Source organism: Podarcis tiliguerta (genome assembly GCF_965153285.1).
Source record: "Podarcis tiliguerta genome assembly, chromosome: 7".
In the NCBI taxonomy this organism is placed as follows: Eukaryota; Metazoa; Chordata; class Lepidosauria; order Squamata; family Lacertidae; genus Podarcis; species Podarcis tiliguerta.
In genome coordinates, this window is record NC_139540.1 from 40760496 (window position 1) to 40782138 (window position 21643).

The 21643-nt window shown below is 40.1% G+C and overlaps 1 protein-coding gene and 1 long non-coding RNA gene across 11 annotated transcripts in view; one reads left to right on the forward strand and one right to left on the reverse strand.

Moving 5' to 3' along the window:
- CCDC178 (coiled-coil domain containing 178) overlaps window positions 1–21643 on the forward strand; it is a 125269-nt gene that overhangs the window by 100221 nt on the left and 3405 nt on the right. For all 10 annotated transcript variants that reach the window (XM_083451618.1, XM_083451616.1, XM_083451613.1 and 7 more), the window contains one exon: window positions 14750–14884. In XM_083451618.1, coding sequence (XP_083307744.1) covers window positions 14750–14884 — 135 coding nt within the window. The remainder of the gene's footprint in view (window positions 1–14749; window positions 14885–21643) is intronic.
- Window positions 20826–21643, reverse strand: part of LOC310682656 — a 23015-nt gene continuing 22197 nt past the window's right edge. The window contains exon 2 of the long non-coding RNA XR_014514072.1: window positions 20826–21643. This exon is cut by the window's right edge and continues 2818 nt beyond it. This is a non-coding gene — a long non-coding RNA (uncharacterized lncRNA).

Genomic DNA, 21643 nt, shown 5'->3' on the forward strand with positions numbered 1-21643 from the left:
TTTCTGTCAAAATGCTGAATGCCTGTTAAAGGAGCCTGAATGGAGCCTCTGCTTGAGTGCAAACATGTCAACAGGGAAGGATCTGCAGTCTTAGCTGGGGTTGGACTTAAGGGCTCATCCAACAAGTAGTAGAGGGGAAGTAGACATAGGCAAGACTAATCTGATAATTCAGAATAGGGGATCAATAACCTGGAGGTTTGTTCCTTGCCAGGTTTGGAGTCTGCTTGGGCTGAATTCTGTTTCCACCTAAGATACTGTATTTTTTTCCTGAGGCATAAGCTACAGAAGGGCTGTGATGCCTCCTGTGGCCCCTGAGGCTAACATAGTGACCCAGGAAAGTAAAATAGGAACCTATGTTGTCTTCCTACATCACTATGCTATCCTTATAGTGAACCAGATTATTTGTCCACCTTAAGTATCACCTACACTAACTTGCAGCATCTCTCCAAGGTGTTAAACAGTGGTATTTCCCAGCTCCAGCTGGAGATGTTGGGTATTGAACCTGGAATCTCATGCATGCAAAGCATGGGCACCACTACTAAGCATGGGCTATCCTACCCCTAAGAGCAATGAAAGTAGGAAAGGACTTTTGGAAACAATGGGAATTGTGATCCTTTCATGTTCTTCTTCCTCCTCATCTGCAGAAAACTCCTGTGCCACAGCTCCTTCTGTTACCACCTGTGCATTAGGATGTTAGGTAGCTAGTATGCAACTTAACGCTTTAGTTTGATATGACTGAAATTATTTCATTTCATCAATAAATCTCCTGGTTTAACTGATACCCCTTTTGCCTTGGATAGTTCAAGCAGTTGCTAACCACTACTGTTGCCAAGTTGCAAACCAGGGGAGGAGGTTGTATCTTTAAAAGCAGGCTGCTGTCACTTCAGAAGTGCACACTACACTTTCATTGTGGTTGAAGGACAGAGAGATTAGTCAGGAAGGTCAGTTAAGGAAACAGCAGCGTCTGGCTTGCCTGATTTATACTCATTGCTTGTAGAGAGACATCTAGAGGCCTTCACAGGGCAATTGTCATCTGCTTGTGACTTCACAAGCCACTAGATGTCTCTGCACAACTGAGGGCACCAAATGGGGAAAAAACTTGTCTCCACCATTTCATTGATTGACCTTTCTCCCTGTATGATCATTACCGGACAAAGACAGGAGAAGGTGCAGCACATGTGTCTGCAGTGACCAAGGAGTCACAATCCTCCTTCCAGATGCAGTTTAGCAATCCCACCAAACACTGAAGTCTTTAAAAACTCACTTGAATGCGATTAAACTTCCTGCATAGATGAAGAGGGGAAGAGAAGAGCAATAAATTGGAAACCACAAATGCCAACTGAAAAGACTGAATAGACATACACCAGTCATCCCCAGAATGTTTGTGGACATAGAAGTACCTCCAGCCCCCTAGGTTTTAAAGACAGGTTGGGGTAGTGAAAGCCAAACCAAAGAGGACAGCATAAAATATTGGCTGGCATAGTCACTGTCATAAAAGTTTCAAGTCACACCAGAACAGTTATGAGAGTGACAAGCATATGAAGTCATCCAGAGCAGTTTTTGGACCATGACACAATCTACCAATCCAGCTGCATAGGCAATCCACAAAAATAAAACCAAGCTTTAACCATCTACAGTTCTGTGGCAGTGCTGCTCCCCACACCCCCAATGTTATTAATTTTATGCAATCACATATAAGCATTCTCAAAACATTTGTTCTTATTCCTGACCACTTTAAAGCTCTTTCGTTTTGTCACCATCTTTTCTCTGAAAATGTATCTACAATAATGAAGATAGGTATAAAAAGGAAGAAGGATTAAGATTAAAACTGTGATAAAAAACCCAAAACTTTAGACTGACTGACTGACTTTTCAGAGTTGTGTTGTGTTGTTAAATGGAACTTGCCAGAAGGGAAATAAATGGGGAACATAATTCCACAATAAGCAACTGTTTAGCCAGTGTGGTGTAGTGGTTAGAGTGTTGGACTTGGACACGTGAAGCCCCACTTGGCCATGAAACTCCCTGGGTGACCTTGGGCCAGTCACAGCCTCTCAGCCAAAGCTACCTGTAACCGTCCTGATGTCAGGGGGTGGGCGTTATAGGGCAGTATAATTAATATAATATAATATAATATAATATAATATAATATAATATAATACCTCACAGGGCCCTTGTGAAAATAAAATGGGGAGAAAGAGAACTGTGTGTGCCACCTTAAGCTCCTTGGAGGAAAAGTGGGGTATACCGGTAAATATAATAAATAAACGGTTTGGTTATATTCAGCCAATGAACAGAACTAGCTCCTGCTCATTTTTCAGATTTATCTATAGGTTTTGGAACCAAAATGCCAGGAAACAATGCTCTTACAGGGCTATCTGAGGAAAACATCTCATGAGGAAATGCTTTGTGGTTTTTTTATTCAAGGAACTGTGGCCCTCTAGAGGATCCAACAGGTTTTTCTGCTGTTGCCCTTAGAAACACTCCCAAGGGTTTTGGAAATCAAGAGGCAGCTCCCTAAACAGAAACATTCTCCTCAGATTTTTGTGAGTTCAGAGAAGGGAGCGGGGAAATCCTCAACTGAAAGCCTGCTCCTTTGTTTCTGCCCACACAATTACCTCTCATGCCCCTTGAATTTCCGGGGTGAAGTGGGTCTAACTTCTCCACAGAAGAACATTCTGAACCTCTGTTTCCTCCTCAGACAGTGCAGCTCACCATTCAGTTAGGTGGGGGGAGGGGGAGCCTGACCACATTAAGCTCTTGATGTTACAAAGCACAACAGCTAAAATGCCAAGGTTGCAGGTTCGATCCCTGTCTGGGACAGCTGCATATTCCTGCACAGCAGGGGGTTGGACAAGAAGATTATCAGGGTCCCTTCCAACTCTATGATTCTGTTATTTGTATTGTACCAACACGGGTTGTCTTGGATTTGTCTCACAATTTGTAAACACACACACACAAACCAGCGTTTCTTGTCTGCAAGAAGGTGAGGAGGCCCTTGCTCGCCTCAGAAAATTGAATTCTGACGGTCGGAGGGTAGGCTGTCTGAAGTATCTTGTTGTCATGCCTTGTGGGGGGTGTCCAGAGGTTGGGATTTCAAATGGGGGGGGCAAGTCTTATATGGGCAAAAATGAAGCCTTTAATTGTGCATAGTGATATAATATGCTTGGCTGGAGGCCGCTGCTAAGGATAGTCCAGATTTGTTTTCCTCTTGCTAGTTTGGTGTGAGCAGTAGTGCAGCTAGGTAATTTTAGGTCCTGTGTTGGGTAGTTTCATGAGAGAGGCCCCGTTAGACAGCCATGTGTATTTCAGTTGTGAAGCATACAACTAAAATTTCTCTCCTCCTGCTGCTCCACTACCACCCATTGCTTTACAATAGCTTCTACAATCCTGATTATGTTAAAACAAAAACAAAAGGTATTTATCAGCTCTGATTAAAAATAAAAATATTCTGAGTATGTTTTGTTTTCACATTTTGAACTCAATTAAATAGTAGCTCCACTATGCTTACAAGAATAAAATGGGGCTTGCTTCTGCTGCGCTGATACTAAACACATTTACTTGAAAATAAACACCATTTATTGCGAGGGGGGGGGATATATTCCTGAAGTAAAATGAATAATAAAATGAACATATGTAACCATATAAAATTCTGGCCAGCTGTCCTCTGATTAATAAGAAAGCAAGGATTCTGTAGCAGCCAGAGTTGGCCCCAGAGGACACCAGTATCCTCATGCCAACCTAGGAGCTGATGCCAGACCTGTTGCCACTGCCCCCATCATCTGTTGCTCTCTGGAAGTAATTTGAGAAGCCCTTAAATCCTAGCTGCCCACTGGACACGAGCAAACTCTCTTATTGTTAGGCCTCTTAATGTGAACTGCTAAATGAATTGCTTAATAGGAGTATAGTGAGTATAGTGCTACTGGATATTATAAACAGATCTGTTGGTATGTTTCATGCTCATTTAAACCTTTTATATGTCGAAATGTCTGTGGTATATTATAGTGTATTGCTTTCATTTGGCATGGCTATGGTGTTTGATGAACTCAAGTTATCATCTGTGAACTGCTTTGCACACAATGTATTTGTAGAAAACGTGGCAGATAAATAAAATTTGACTGTAATCAAATAATTCAATTTTATACTTCATAATACATTTTGTAAAGTGTACCTTAGATTCAGCTACCTCCTATTTGTGAAATTCATTTTAGCTACATGATGGACAAAGAACACAACAACAGGGAAAAAGAAAATAGATAAGTATGTGGCAGAGGATTGCCAATATACTTCAGTGTGAAGTGCCAGGTACTTAGAAATATTGTAGGAAAGCTTCTTGGTTGATATCTGTGCATGTGTGAGTAGTGAAGGAAATTGTTGGACTGTGGATTTTCAGCAACAATTAACCATGTAATAATATATATATTTGTTTAAATCTATGCTTTCTGTTTTGAACCCTTATCAGCTGAAGTCTTATCAACTGAATACTATAAATTCGCTGAATAACAGTGCAACCCAAAGCATGATTCACTGGGATTACTCCCAAGTAACAGAGCAATCGGGGATGCGGGTGGCACTGTGCTCTACACAGAGTCTAGGGCTTGCCAATCAGAAGGTCGGCGGTTCAAATCCCTGGAACGGGGTGAGCTCCTGTTCGGTTCCAGCTCCTGCCCACCTAGCAGTTCAAAAGGACATCAAAGTGCAAGTAGATAAATAGGTACCGCTCCAGCGGGAAGGTAAACAGTGTTTCCATGCACTGCTGTGGTTCTCCAGAACTGGCTTAGTCATGCTGGCCACATGACCCAGAAGCTGTCTGCGGACAAACGCGGCTCCCTCAGCCTATAGGGGAGGCTGAGATGACAACCCCAGAGTCGTCCATGACTAGACCTTTACGTTTAACAGAGCAATCAACCCCCAAGTGGTGGTGTCCCTCTGTCCAGTTCCATTGGGCTATACCAGACTTTGCCTGCAGGAGGTTTCAACTGCCACAAAGGTCCCTGCTGAAAGTGTGGGAAGGTGGAAACTAATGCTGATGGCATCTCCATCAGCGGTTACCAGCAGAACGCCCCATGGGGTATTTTGTTGTAAGCAGTGCAACTGGGCCGGATGATCGTAAGGCATTCTGGCCACTGGTGATGTGCCCAATCCAAGTTTCTCAGTTGCACCAGCCTGGAGCTCATGCACAAAATATGGGACACACATACACAAACCCCTTCCTTGCACCGTGGCCAGTGTAAGTAGTGATGGTTCAGATGTGGCTGTGACTCTGCCATTCCACCCGGCTGCTCCCAGCCAAAATTAGGATTACTTCCTAATATGGTATAGGGATGCATCCTAAGGCTTTGTTGACATGTATATGATTGATAACTTCTTAAAATACAACCCTAGCCATCTACTGATTATGGTAGAAGGCCACATTGTGAAAGGATAGAAAGGATGTTGGGCCAAATCTCCAAATTCCATTCCCCCAGATACTGCCAAACCCTATTGCTACGTTCCTCCACACCCATTTTTTCCTCTTGTTTCAATGTGAGGGCAAAACTGTTCCCTTTAAAAGACAGACTTGGCCCAAGGGCCTCATTGGTAATTACTCGTTGGTAATCCTCAAGGATTACTAGTTGGTAATCCTTGAAATACAGTATTGTAATAAAAAGTACAACATGACTTCCTATCATATCATCTTATTTTATTCATCTAACTAAAAACAATAAATGTGCTTGTTGTTTGTTTGTTCTTTATTGTTTTATTTGTCCCCAGATTATGACCATACTGTATTAGGCAGGATTTACCTAACCAGCCCTGTCAATGGAAGCCTTGCCAAAGACTTCTTCTTGAGCAATGGGACTTCCCCTCTTCTCTATCTCTGTGCACCTCTACCCTGAAATTGTCTCTGGGAGGTCAGGAGAATCCCCTGAACAGCATGAGTGAAGGGGAGAGGCAGTATTTTTCCACCTGGCAAGCTGAAATGCTTGTGCTGATGGAATATTTGTAAGAACATGGCATTGAATTTAACCCAATATGTTTTTAGAAATTTACATTAGGAATTGCATTCACCTAGAGACCAAACTATGACTGGTTACGATTCCAGCAAGCTGATATTATATATAACTGGAAACTCTATCACTATGGATTTATTTAGCTTTAAAATAAGAGTTTTCGGTTTGGAAAAGAATGTAATCTATTAGAAGGGAACATTTATAAAATGAGATTAATCCATGATCTTCTGTCAGTGCTATACAACCTACAGATTAGCATGAAAATAGAATTGTGATCTACTATACGAGCTTGTCAGAAGGAAGGAAGCACTAGTGTCAGGGGGAAATTGTGTTTTAGAAAAATGCAAAACGAGGATATATTAAGGGAAGATTGGAAGCAATCACAAAAAACCATCAGAGTTTTAAGAATATTCAGAAAGCCATATGAAAAGACGGAGGATATGAGTGTGTAGAGTAATGAATTATCTAAATGTTGAGAATCATAAAAGCTAAGAGTGACCAAACAATGTATTTCTGTAGCATATGGCGAATCTTTTTCAAACCAAAAACTGCATTACCAGTGGTGGCTGGTGCCCATTGAGACCTGTAGGGCAGAAGACAGGAATATCAACAGTAGGTGGAGCCAGAGCCAATGACAGGCAAAGAAAACCACTTCCCATTCTCCTCTCGGATGAGTTCTGTAAGGGTATCACTGTGACAGAGGACATGAGTAATGTGCTGTTTCCTCCTCCTTCCACAGCCTACCTGAATTCTAAGTTTGAAGGAAGAACCCTTTTGACACAGGAGTTCCATTAAGACAGTCCACCTGCTGCCAGGTTTATACGCCTATGTTGAGTGGTGGAGGAAGTAAGGTGAAACTGCTTAATTGACTCTGAGGATGACAACCCTTCAATGCCATTATCCTCATCTACTTCCTAAACCTCCAGCCTTCCTAAATACTTCTAAACCAAGGGACATCAATAATATCTGGGCTACACTCTAAGTAAGCACCAGACTGAAGGAACTAGGTTTGAATTAAAAGGGATCAAATAGCACTATTAGCTATTATTAATGGAATAATTCTGCACCATCCTACCCAGCAGCCCAATATGTGTTGAACAGAATAGGTATGGATAGGACGATCACAGGAAAGTTCCCAGAAAGGCCATAGATACCCACCCATAAATAACTTCTCAGTTGTCTGACAAGAACATGTGAGGGAATTCAAGAATAGTCTTATGAATGCCTGCCAGATCCCACAGATATTGTACCCAAACCTCATGATCACCTACACTGAAGCCTGTAGAAAGGTTTGACTGGACTTATTCTTGTTGATCTTTATTTACACACTAAGTATTTATTTATTTATTTATTTATTTATTCATTCATACATACATACATACATACATACCCATCTGGCTGGGTTTCCCCAGCCACTCTGGGCAGCTCTCAACCGAATATTAAAAACACAATGCAGTATTAAACTGTACACTCCTTCAGGTATACAGGACTGAGGCCGCTTAGGTCTTTAAAGGTCAGCACCAACACTTTGAATTGTGCTCAAAAACGTACTGGGAGCCAATGCAGATCTCTCAAGACGGTGTTATATGGTCACGGCAGCCACTCCCAGTCACCAGTTTAGCTGCCGCATTCTGGATTAATTGCATTTTCCGGGTCACCTTCAAAGGTAGCCCCACATAGAGCGCATTGCAGTAGTCCAAGCGGGAGATAACTAGAGCATGCACCACTCTGACGAGACAGTCTGCGGGCAAGTAGGGTCTCAGCCTGCGTACCAGGTGGAGCTGGTAGACAGTGGTGAAGCTGCTTGCTCTGCTACCAGGGGCAGAGAGCAGGCGGGGTGGGGCTGGCGCCCCCAGGGGTGTGACATGTGCCCGGGGGCGTGGTACGCTGCCCGCAGGAGCGTGGCATGCATTCTGGGGGCGTAACACACTGTGGGGGCATGGCACCTGGCATGTGGGGGGGTGAGCAACACGTGTCCAGGGGGGCCGCCACAATGGCACCCTACTGGAATAGTGGTGCCGGGGCAGTCCGCTCCCTCCTCACTCCCATTCCTCTGTCAGTGCTGGTAGACAGCTGCCCTGGACACAGAACTGACCTGCTCTTTCATGGACAGCTGTGCAATCCTAGTGCTATGCCTGGTTGAAAAGTAGAACTGCAAGAGTCTCAGTGTGGAAAGGAGGGCCGAGTAAAAGTCTCTATGTAAAGAAACATTATTATGGTTTTCTTGACCTCTTTCTTTCTGTCATAATATCAAGGCTGGGATCCCTACAGTTGGAACAAATCAGTGGTGGACCTTGCGGTCTCAAATTTCAGTGGCCGCCTGCACAAGACCAAAATTCAGCGCCCCCTCCTCTTGCCTTCCATTTTACATCATAGTTGCAACACCCCCAAGGCTCTGCACGCAGTGCAACCAAACTGGTTACAATCCCCTAAATCCGCCCAGAACAGATGTTAGAGTGAGCATCAAATAAATTTGGGAATGCACAAAACTGAGAATTCTTGGGAAATGGATATCAATATTAAAGGCTTCTTAGTCATTGTGTCTTTTTGTCAGATTTGGAGTTTGGGCAGATATCATAATAATGAACCAGATTAACTCCACAAGAAATCATTCAAGGGAGGATGTGCATTTGTATACATGTAGGATATAAACATGTGGCTTTTTATGTATGTAGTTACGTACCTCTGTTCTGTTTGTCTACAAAATAGACGTAAATTATTGTTGTTTAGCTGTCAATTTAATATCTGTGAATATATACATCATTGTTTTTAAGACATAATTTTGCTAAATTTAACCTCTCTTGTTAATATAATTGTAATACCTGAGTAGACGGTGTCTTGCGTGCTTTGGTGTGATTTTGATAATACTGAATACCATATTTGTTCAACTAATTACTACAATATCTTATTGATTTTCAACATCCTGCTTTATTTCTAACACATTTTGATTTTGTAAATGGTACACATCCCTAAAATTAGATACCACAGTGCATTAAATTATAATTTCTTTTCTACTGTGAGATGTTTATCATTTTGATTTTGGAAGTACTTGTACCTCACAATAAGAATAGATTAAATAGATGATTGCTCTCCATTGCAGACTAATTAGCTGACCGTGACAAAGAAATCTGCTGAATTTTCTTTGGAGGAATGAATATAAATGAAATTAAATTTGTCACTGGTTTAAATTGTATTATTCATCTGTGTTCTATTTTCATTCTGTCCTAATCCAGGGATAAGAGATAGAATCCTGATTTTTCTCTGATATTTCATTATTGTAAAATTGAGATGTAAGGCACTTTCTGACCCACTTAGCATTTCAGCGAATAAAAAAGAAGAAGTGTATTGTCATCACCGCACATATTGGGATTCCTAACTCTACCCCCAGTATTCAGCACCTAGGCTGCAGGACTGATAAACAGCTATTCATTAGCTACACTTGGTCCCCACTGTTACTTATCGTTTTATTCCCTCTTGTTTTCAGGTTCCCAAAGATTTGGGCTGAATGGAAGTTTCAGTGTCATTACATTACTCATTCGTTACATACTAAAAGACTACACTTCGCACATGAAGCATCTCAGTGCATGTTTTATGCCAGTACTAGAGCACTTGCTTGGTATGCAAAGGTCCATGTTCAGTTTCTGGCCTATCTTGTTTGGACTAGAAAAAGTTCCAGTCCAAAATTGTGAGGAGGCACAACCAGTTAATGTAGTCAATACTGAGCTAGATTGGCCAACTAACATAAAATATATTCCTTATCTGTTGCTGGGCACACTAGTTATTTTTGCAGATCCATGTATATTTCAGTGCCTACAGCTATAGGATAAGTCTTTATAAGAGATACATTTTTAATAATAGTAGCTAGATTTGACAACAAACTATTTTCAAGCAAATTTTGTGTACCAACTCTCTTAATCTTTACAAAATTGTATCGGAGATAGAACCTGATAATAATGATAAACAAGAAGGAGACTCGAATAGGACATTTACTAGCAAATATATATTTGCAAGAGAGAACAAGACTCTTCTGCTTATGTTAATTTTAGAGCGGATTCCAACTCAGGTTTCTTTAAAGTCTTAGTAAATAGAAGTATAATGGTCCAAGCAAAGAGCTGGGGGGAAATAAGCAGATTCCAGGTAACACTGGGACAATAATTAATTAACCAGTCTAATATTTGCAACCATCCTCTCAATTGCTTATTATTCACAATATTTAATTATTTCAGATATCTCATGAAAACAATAATGCCCTTATGTAAGTGACCTGCCTTTTACAAGTGGTATGAACCCCATAGGACACCCAGTGCCTGAGTGTAGGTAGGAATGAACACATGGAGGAGAGAACTGAGGGAGAAAATACCTCTGGCTTTGCCCCCTTGGTCGCCTTTTTCTTGCATGTAACCACATTCCTTATGACGTTACAAATGAAATTTCTGAATCCACCAAAGGGGGTGGAAAGCTCTTAGAACTGTATTTGGTTTTTATATAAATGCCAGTGAACTTAACATGGGATTTTCAACAAGGAAGTGTAGCTGGTCATGGGGCAAGTCAAAACTGGCCACCTTACTTTCTAGGAGTACCTTCAGTCACTTTCTTACTGTGCTCTTAACAATTTAGACATTTCTGATTGAAGTAAAACCTAATCAGCAGTACTATCAACCCACACAGTGTGGGCAGTGTGAGGAACAGTACCACATTTAGGATGGTGTGAGCAGTTCCCTCACACAGTGTGCCAAGCCAAAGGGGCACAAAGTAGTAGTAGTGGTAGTAGTGGTAGTAGTAGTAGTAGTAGTAATATTATTGTTGTTGTTTAGTCGTTTAGTCGTGTCTAACTCTTTGTGACCCCATGGACCAGAGTACGCCAGGCACTCCTGTCTTCCACTGCCTCCCGCAGTTTGGTCAAACTCATGCTGGTAGCTTCGAGAACACTATCCAGCCATCTTGTCCTCTGTCGTCCCCTTCTCCTTGTGCCCTCCATCTTTCCCAACATCAGGGTCTTTTCCAGGGAGTCTTCTCTTCTCATGAGGTGGCCAAAGTATTGGAGCCTCAGCTTCATGATCTGTCCTTCCAGTGAGCACTCAGGGCTGATTTCCTGAAGAATGGATAGGTTTGATCTTCTTGCAGTCCATGGGACTCTCAAGAGTCTCCTCCAGCACCATAATTCAAAAGCATCAATTCTTCGGCGATCAGCCTTCTTTATGGTCCAGCTCTCACTTCCATACATCACTACTGGGAAAACCATAGCTTTTACTATACGGACCTTTGTTGGCAAGGTGATGTCTCTGCTTTTTAAGATGCTGTCGTAGTAGTAATACCTATCTTTATACAGGTACCTACCGAGAAGATCCATAAAAAAGCAATTGTTCCAAAATGAATTATTGTGAAAATAAGAAATGGGGGGGGGCACCAAATGTCCTTGCTCGGGGCGCAATATTACCAAAGTCCACCCCAGTGAGGAATTTTTCTTCTTATCAAGTCAGCGGTCACCTTTTCATTTAAAGTTTCATATATGATTTTAAGAGCATTAAATCATATAATAAGAAACTGAATTTCTAGTATTTCTTCATGTGTTGTAATTATTTTATATTACTACACTTCTCAAAGCATTCTAAGTTCAACCACAGTTATGGGGACTAAAATGCTGTTTTCCCTCACTACTGCCATTGGCTTTTCATCATTACAAAAGTATGTACAGGTTGCTGACAAAAGAGCTTTATTTAAATGAGCTGTAAAATCTTTAGCAACAATTCTAAGTGGAACAGGTTTAATAATGAAGAGATATCTTTTTACCTATGCACTTGGAGTATTAGAAGATAAATATTAGCTACATTTTGCTCATAATTCTGCCATTCTTGCTTGCTTTGCCAAAACCTGTAGAGTTATAGTGTTTGAGTTATAACAATGAATTGTACTGACACGGCTTATATCATTTACTTAGTATGCAACATCTCATTGCATTATTAAATTAATATGGCACATGTAGGATTATCTAATATGTTTAATTATTATTTTGGAGAGAAAAGGGCAGATTTAGAAAGATCAACATTTTCTGCATGGTTTTTTAACCCCTAATTCTTCAACAATCCTCAACGGATTTGGTTTCAATGGAAACCAACATTAAAAATCTAACTCGATGGGCACACCTAAAAAGGCTCTTTGGGCCTAGTCAATGAAAGCAAATGGTGGCAATTAGCTAAATGTTCTGTTGTGGAAAACGCCAACTTCCAATGTGGCAATTTCACAAAACTTGGCTAGAACAAGTAAAGGATATATGATGGACCCAAGACCCAGGAAATAACATAAACATGGAGAGGAGGAAGAAATTATAAGGAAAAGATCATAAACTTTCTCTGAATACAGATATAAGACAGAATTGTTTCAAAGATATGACATGATGGCATCAAACTTCTGTAATTATCAGAGCCAGTATGTTATTGGCTCAAAACTGGAAAGTTGCATTACTCCCTCCCTGGAAATAATGCCTTAACAAATTTTGGGATTTAACTATAACAGCAAAAATAATGACTTATCTTAGAGCAAGAATTGTTAATAAATATAGAAATAATTTCTGGTCAAACTGATTGCCCTTTATACAATATTATCAGGAAAATACAAAATACAAGTAGGTTTTGAATTTTTTTAGAAAAAATGTATTTTTGTCTTGATTCTTATTTATTTATTCTTATTTGTATTATAACATTATTTGAAGTAATATTTTTTGATCAGAGTTTTTATTATTGGTAATAATTGTCAAATAATTCAATAAATAAACACAACAACTGGAAAAACCTAGAAGTAAGACATGGGTTGGCTTAGTGTTAAGTTTAAACTCTGTCTTGTGGTTTGTCTTGCCCCAAACAAACACAAGATGTAACCATGGTTTGTTTGTTTTTTTATTTATTCTGATTTGTTTGTCGGTAACAAACCATGAGCCCAGGTTTGCATGTAATGCAAAGCCAAACTATAGCTTAGCTCTGGGTGGCATTGCAGCAGCCGGGCCAGGAGATAAGCAAAAAGCCACACTTTTCTCTCTAGGCACCAGCACACTTGCCTGTTCGCAGTAAAACCATGGTTTGGCTTACCATTGCAGGTGAATGAGGCCCATGTGAAATATTGAAATATTAATTTTCAGCATTATAGCTGGTATTTTGTATAGATTTTCAAAGATGGTATTGAAGACAGGGGAAATTATGTGTTTCTCAACTCCCTTGAGAAACAAAATGAAAATGAGATTTGGACACGGTACAATGTATTGGTCGCCAAAGAAAGCTTCCCTTCTCTGATATAAAGACATTTTTATTCATGCATTCATTGTGGTATTGATCTCAATAGGTTTGAAAACTTCCATAGATACATTATACCATTGTTTTAATGTGGTTGACAACCATGCTCAGAAAGGTTGTGTACTGACAATAGTGATTGACATTTTACTGAGAGTACTGTAGCATGACTAAATAAAAATGCAGCTTTAAAATCTCTGTGATATAATTGGTTCCCATTAGCCATTTTCTACATTAGCAGTGTTTTCCTCTCCTGCAACAAACAAATGTGGCCAGGATCCTACCAGTATCTCCTGTGGATTTGGACATGCGCAGTGATACTTTTTACTTCTTACTTTTCTTTGAACTGATAGATCCTTATACCATATTGCAAAATGCTCTTGAAAGTTTTCCTGTGTTTCAAATGTGACTCGGAAGTTTCACGTGTGGAAGCTGTTGTCTGAGCCCCTTTGGGCACATGGACTTAATTACTATCCTGGATATAGAGACGGAGGGGGTTTAAAAGTTAGCTATTAAGGTAATACGTTTGCATCCATTCATTTGGGCTGCATGTAAAACTACTGTGCCAGATTTTTTTATTTATTTCTTATTTATTCCCAAATTTAGAAGAACTGTAATATAAACAGAAATTGGTTAATAATGTGTCTGCAATAGCTGTTATGTTTAAAACTCATTTAATATTCTTTGTCAAAGTGATTTTTGCAGTTAGAAAGCTATGTAAGAAAACCAGGGTAAGCCCACACTTGTGATTCTCTTTATACAGTATATTGTAACATCTGTGTAAATGTGCATGTGCAGATATAGATATATAGATATGGTCGTGTCACATTCAGCTGCTGCCTTAACTGCAATTTAGTGCAGTTAGATGCTTTCATGTCACATGGTTATAGCTAGGTAGATTAATAGGGAGTTCTATCTGGAAATTTCTTTCCTGTTATTGTTCTCCCTCAGCTGCTGATGGTGAAGTTAATTCTCTTTAGTTTTGTCATGCTCTGGAGCACACATTGCCAAGCTATGATAAGCTTTACAAGGAAAAATGAGCCACAGTGTCCATCAAAGTCTTAAACTTGCATTTTAAACTTTGGCCTGACCTGATGTGCCATTCAAAATGCTTCAAAAGATTATTTTTTTAAGAAAGGTTCAATATGTCCCGAGGCTATCGGTTTTGAGTTAAACTGGGTGAAGTAGAAATATTTTACTCATCAGCTTTGCAGTCACAGAGTTTGCCTCAGCTAGAACAAAACTGCTGAGGCATTTAGAGAAAATTAACCCCCCATCCTGGCAGCCAGATGTGACTGGTTTCTGATGAATGCACATGAGTGGGCTGAAAAATCAAGAGACTGTGAAATTCCTGTCAGGTCCGTACAGTGCAGAATGGGCTATTGACTGCTTTCTATATTTCCCTCCATCATTCTTCTTGAACACTGCCATTAATTTCCTCTCCCACTCTGACTTATTTTTTCCCCTTTCCTCTTTTAGCTCTCTCGGCTGCAAAGGAAGCTGCACCGGGTATTGGTGGAGTACTTCAAACAGCGAGCCGTCTATAGCCAAGCTGGGCTGGCGAAGTTCCAGGCAGCCTCTCATGAGAATTTTCAGAAAATATTAGCTGTGCAGGTAGGTGATTGCAGGGAAGTAGGAAAGATCATTCTGATCTAGATTGAAAAGCAAATGATGGGTAGTGTGATGAAGCATTAAAACCATATCCCATCAGAGTTTTGTAAATTTTTAACCTCTTTAATAAACTGAAATTGCATGAAGGATGAATCCAGTAGGCTAGCATATGTACCACAGATAGATATTTTCTTTAAAAGAGAAAGTTGAATTTTGTTCTCGGCAGCCTTTACAATGATCATTATACAAATACGTTTATTTTTAACCATTGAAAAACAGGCATTAACAGTGCAGCTAAAATATTTTAGAACACACTATAGCACATTCCTTTCTTTACCTCTTATTGACACAGAAAGCAACACTTTTGATTTTTCACATTTTATTCCTCTAAAGAAAAAGGAGCATAGATTACCCATTTACTGTAGCTAAAGATCATCACTTTACATATTCTGAGGGGTAATGGCATCACATAAATTAAGGAATCCTGGTGTCATGGACACAAGGCCCAATCTGATTAAGCCAACATTATTCTTACCTTCAGATCCAGACCTGGACACCTCACAATAAGAGCCAAACAGACAGACTGTGACAGACTGCCATGTGTAGTCCCCCCTTTTTTCCTTCACAGAATGTGGGCATAGAAATAAGGGGACTTCTTAACATTTCTCCCTCTAGCAGATTTTCCAATAACAGTTGTTCCCTCCCAAACTGCTTTCTCTCCAATCACCCACATCATAGAATCATAGAATTGTAGAGATGGAAGGGACCCCAAGAGTCATCTAATCCAACCACCTGCAATGCAGGAATATCAACAAAAGCATCCATGACAGATCCAATCTCCAAGGAAGGAGAGTCTACCACCTTCTGAGAGAGTCTGTTCCCCTGTCAAACAGATTTAGCTGTCAGAAAGTTCTTTCGATGTTTAGTCAAAGTCTCCTTTCATGTAACTTGAATCCATTGGTTCAGGCCCTACCCTCCAGAGCATGAGAGAACAAGCTTGCTTCATCTTCCATGTGACAGCCCTTTCGATATTTGAAGATGGCTATCATATCTCCTCTCTACCTCCTTTTTTCCAGGCTAAACATACCCCATTCCCTCAACTGTTATCATAAGGCTTGGTTTCCAGACCCCTGATTATCTTGGTTGTCTTCCTCTGCACATATTCCATCTGATCAATATCCTTCTTAGATTGTGGCACCCAGAACTGGACACAGTATTCCAGGTGTGGTCTGACCAAGGCAGAATAGAGCTGTACTCTTACTTCCCTTGATCGGGAAACTATACTTCTGTTGATGTAACCTAGAATAGCATTAGGGTTTTTTTTGCTGCTGCTGCATCACACTATTGACTCATGTTAAGCTTGTGGTCTCGTAAGACCCCTAGATCCTTTTCACATGTACTACTGGCAGTCCAGGTACCCCCCCCCAATCCATCTTATATTTGTGCAGTTGGTTCTTCCTGCCTAAGTGTAGAACCTGCATTTGTCCCTATTGAAATTCTCTCAACAGGGACAGCAATCCACAATGGGGAATGACTACTGAGAAGGCATTTGCATTGACTCCAGACTCTTAATGTTATGTTTCCAAATCATGTGTCATATTGTTTGACTGATCCTGGTTTCAGAATTATGTGCTAACTCTGCCCCAAAGTGGGTAGCAGCCAATAATAAGCTATTGTTGTTGTTTATATTCGCCTGTCTCGGGAGACAATGGAAGAGATGCACTTCAGGGTGAAGTCAAACCGTTGGAGAGTTATAGCACCTGCTGTGGCTGTAGAGACTGGTATGAGAGAGAGATGTTTTGTTGCATGCGGGGCAGATTAAGGCATCCAGTTCTGTTGCCACAGATACACCATGACATGTCTTTTCTCTGCACTCCTCCCAGAGATCATTCTTCCTCTGGTCACTCCTATGGATACACAACCTGACTGTCTCCAGGTACTGCAATCATCTGAAAGGGATTCCCACACATGTTGCCAGCCTTCATGATATATTTGCAGACATCTTTGTAATGCAGCGTTGGTCTGCCAGTAGGCCTAGTGCCTGAAGCCAGTTCTCCATAGAGCACGTCCTTGGGGATCCTGCAATCTCCCATTCTCCCATTCTGTGGACATTGCCACAGAAGCCTGGTAGCTCCATGTGGCACGAACACGAACAACCAAGTCCAGCTGGTGCCAGTGGATGTCTCTGGGACACTCACTGTTTTCCCTTGGTAGAGAAGAACATGTTTGTGGTGCAAGTTATTTTTTCTTAAATAATTTGTCCTTGAAAGAAAGAAGAGTGGTAGTACCCCTGGTTTAGCACTATTAAGCCTACTGCCACAGACTTTAGTTGTGGTCTCGTAATCCAATGCCAGAGCACATCTTCTAGAGTTAGTGCCCTCTGTGCCCTTGGAAAATGGGACCAGTGTTTACCTGTCTATTGAACAGCCCTTTCATTTATGGTTTCCTTCTTACTTGTCAAGTGATCATCAATTTAACTGCATTTTTTCTCAACAGTTCTTTCACAGGTAAGTTATAATAGTTCTCTAGGTGGATGATCTTCAAAGCCTCTTTTATTTCTGAAGGTTCAAGTATTATTACAATTGCCGATAACATTCAGTTGCATCTTTTAGACATGCTAATTTTCCAGTTATTGCTTTACTCCCACCTTGCAGGTATATGGAGTTTGGTAACACTGGTGTTTTAGTAAACAGAGACTGGTATTGGCTTTTTAGTGGCCCTGCTTTTTGCCATTATTTATAATAATTATTTGGAATGCTGAAGATGAAATTTAGGTACAAATCTTCTGTTTTTATAAATTTCCATTTCCTGTTTAATATGACATATTACAAAATACAAGTTTCACTTCTTAAGGACAACTGTGAATCAATTCCCTGATATTCTGAACTTTAGATCAGATTCTGTGGTTATCTGCAGAGAGCAGTGCTCATACATATCTTCCCTGAACCCAAGACAAGCTTGTAATGTGCTGATCTCATATTGGTTTTGAAAAAATGAAGGATTGATTGTTCCTTAGCTTCATTTAGTTCCCTTTGTTCAAGCTCTTTATGTTTCTGGCAATTTGGCATGTATGCACAACAGTGACAAATACTCTACAGATACTGGGATCTAGTGTTAGTTCTCTTATGCTCTCTGGAGACCAGAGGCCTATCTCATGGATGCCATCTTCAGTTCCATGATGGAAGAAAACTTAGATATAAGTGCAAAAAAGAAATATAAAATAATAAATAAATGTACTTGTTTATGTTCTCGGGTATGTAAATCCAATTAGCAGCACTGGGCTTGGGAGAGTGGGAGTGGTGCAGAATCTTGCCTTGTAGACGGCAGCCTGTTCAGAAACCTTGGGTGCAAAAATATTTCTCATTATAACTCCTGTGCATATATAGTACTATTCCACTGCTTCTTAGCATGGTATAGCATGTATTAGGCCCTGCTCCTACCAGCATGTATGACTCTTAGCAGACAGGGTGGAAGAAGAAACAATCCAAATTATGCAGGAAGCAACCTGCTCAGTGGCATAAATACAACAGATTGCATCTAAAATTATAGACTAATCTTGGCTGCCATTGGACCACTTGATGAAGTACCTTAGCATGACAAAATACTGCAGTTGCAATTGGTACATGTATGTTCAAATGTTTGTCATCAGAACAGCTTATGGGAGTTAAGGCTTCCTTAGATTGCCTTGGCTGTTTGACCAGTCCTTTACCTACCATGCAGTAGAGAGAGAGATAAATTTGACTGTTCCATTCACATTTCCTTAAATGTAGCAAGATTCATTAAACTATATGAAGTTTAGTGAATTGCAAGAGCCAGCCAAAATGCTGCTGTTGATTTGCTTGAGTGCCTTTTGTGTCTCAGTGTGTCAACTTGGTGGTGCTGTGCAAACAGGGAAATCCTTTGTTCAAGCTTGTTACCGCTTAAAATCCTAGCTAGTTGCCTAATGCTCTCTCTTAGCACTTTGCTGCTACTGTTCTACGATGGCACTTTGGAGCCATTCACAGAATTTGTCAACTTCTGGGTTATGGTCTTTTCTTGTCTTGGCTTCAGCCATCTGATCCTCCGTGAGGGGAAACCTACTGCAGTGTTGCTTCATTCCCTATCTCTTAAAGCATGCCCTCAGCTTGCCTGGCAGCTTTCTGAACATTGCTGCTCCCTATTCAAGGTAAACATAGCCTGGTCTCAGCAGCCAGACTGTTATTTCCCTAGGCCACGGCAATGCTAACTTCACACTCCAATTCCCGATTCCCTCTATTTATAGTCTGAATTCTAACCTCTTATTCCTCAGGTGACCCACATCCTCTATTACTAGCTTCACCTAGGTTAGTGCCAACCCAGCATGCCAGAGACCTAATCTTTTAAGTCACTCTGGTTCAAAGGGGTCTCAGTTGTGCTATATATACAAAGCACTTCTTAGAGCCTCTCAGATGGGAATCTGGAATGCCTCTAGCAGATAACAAGGTTTTCCTTATTTAAAAAATATTGCATATTCATATCAGTATCCATAAACCTTTGGACTTCTATGAAGACAGAAATCTTGGAGGGAGAGAGTCCTTATCCAAATTGAACTTAGGTGGTGGTGTGAATTGGATACAAGGTGGTAATCATGTGAGACCCAAACAGTAAAATTAACAGAATGTAACTGGTTCTAATGTCATTAGACTATTTGACCTGATTCAGATGTACTGATATGAGTCCAATAAACCAGCCCAGAATATCAAACCAGGATATGGTTTGATATCCTGTCTTTGAAGAGAACTCTTAACAATTTCCACATTTGGATGTCCAGTGAAACCATGATTTAATAAACCAGGAAGTTTTCCCAAGCCAGTTGACAAGGGGAGGAGAGAGGCCAGGGGTGAGGAAGGGAACACATAGAGAAACTCAGTCTGGTAAACCAAAATTACAGATGAACTGAACTATAAGGTATTTGTTTTCCCCAGAAGTATCAAAGTTGGAGCATCTTCTATGTTGGAGAGGTGTTGACAATGTTGTGCTCAAACAGATGAGACCTCAGAGCATGGCATATTTATTATTATGTATTTTGGCTAACCAGACTAGAAACCATTTTTAGATCACACCTTTGGAACATTGCCATTAATAATGTGCTATTAATGTTCTGATATTACTGATGTGCTAGGTCACTTCCATGTGGAATTATATTTTAAAATAGATTCAATTCTGTATTGACCATGTAAAACATATTGCTGCAAAAAAAACTGTGGGTTTGTAAGCTGTCAGTGTGCATTTCAAGCCTCTCTTTATTTTTTCAAAGTACCATGTGTGAAACATCAGGAAAATACCACTCGGCAGCTTGTAATGCCAAGCTTGCTAACACACTTTAGGCCAATTTAGCCCCTCCTCTTTTAACCTACATCACAGTTTTAAAGATGCAAGGAACCATTTTTGGCAGCTGCCCTGCTTTTATTACTTCCTGAATTAATTGTGTCAGTTTAGCACATCTCCAGGAAAAGATGCTTCTTCCATTGATTATAAACATAGCTACTGAACTCTTAACCATGGCTGCAAAGTAGATTATCTTTTAAAGACACTGGTTTTGAAACTTAGACATTTAATTTAATTATCTTTTCTCAGAAGTGTACAAAGCAGTGAGAAACCTCATGTGAATAACATATTCATAAGACAATGCAGAGATGCATTTTTTGCCACAAACTCACTAATTTTAGCTATAATCACTAGCAATGTTTTTGTTTTACAGACTACTATGATTTGGCAAAAGAATAAAATTGCTTTTAAAGTACAAAAATAATTATGAACCACTTGAAATGTAATGTCTGTGTTTTATTTCTCATCAGAATTCATTAGTGTGTAACATCAATAATTTAGCCCATCATTTGCCAACACTGACTTGGCTCAGTAGTTCAATCATGTAACCCTGTAAACTCACTTTCCATTAAAATGAATGTTGCTGACAAAGGATAACTAAAGAGATACTTCATTTATTAGCTAAAGAGATACTTCATTTATCAACATTTTTAAATTAGGAGTTTGGGACCACAGACACTTAGCTGGATAAAATATTTGAAGGGATCTTTACTATACAACTCAAAATGTATGTGGAATCATAGTGTGTTATTCAAAATGACAAATATGTTTTTATTTGTGTAACATGCTTCATAGATAGCATGCTTTTCCAGAGGCAGGCAGAGCCACTTGCAAACAATGATATGACCTACCAGGATGACAGCTTGGTTGTCTTGCGCAAAGCAATTATGGTGCAGTGTCTTAATGGAATTAGAACTTCCTTCCTTCCATTTTACTGTAGAGGAATCCATGCTGAAATCAATCCATGCATGACATACTTGTCCTCTGAGTGGCCACCCATGATTCTACCTGGATAGGCAGCTTGAGATGGCATCATCCATACTTCACAGACTGACAATGTGGGTACACAGTGAGGTATTCTGATGACTGGCTTAGCATATGCAAAGAATTGACTTCAACCCACACTCTAACATGTGGTTGGAGTGAATCATTGTTTAATCAAACATTTCTCATACAAAAACACTAAATGCAAACCAATTTATCCTTCAATTTCTAAACAGTAATTTGAAGCATTAATTTGTAAATTAATTTATCATGAAGTAGGCCTTTCACAATAGCCACTATTTTTATCTACTCCAAATTGAATCTTTATGATTTTTAGATTCCTCATATAGTGGGCCAGTACATACAGAGCTGGAAATTGAGGCATTTAGATGAGGAACCAGGCTATGGGAGAGTCATTGAACTCTATATGGT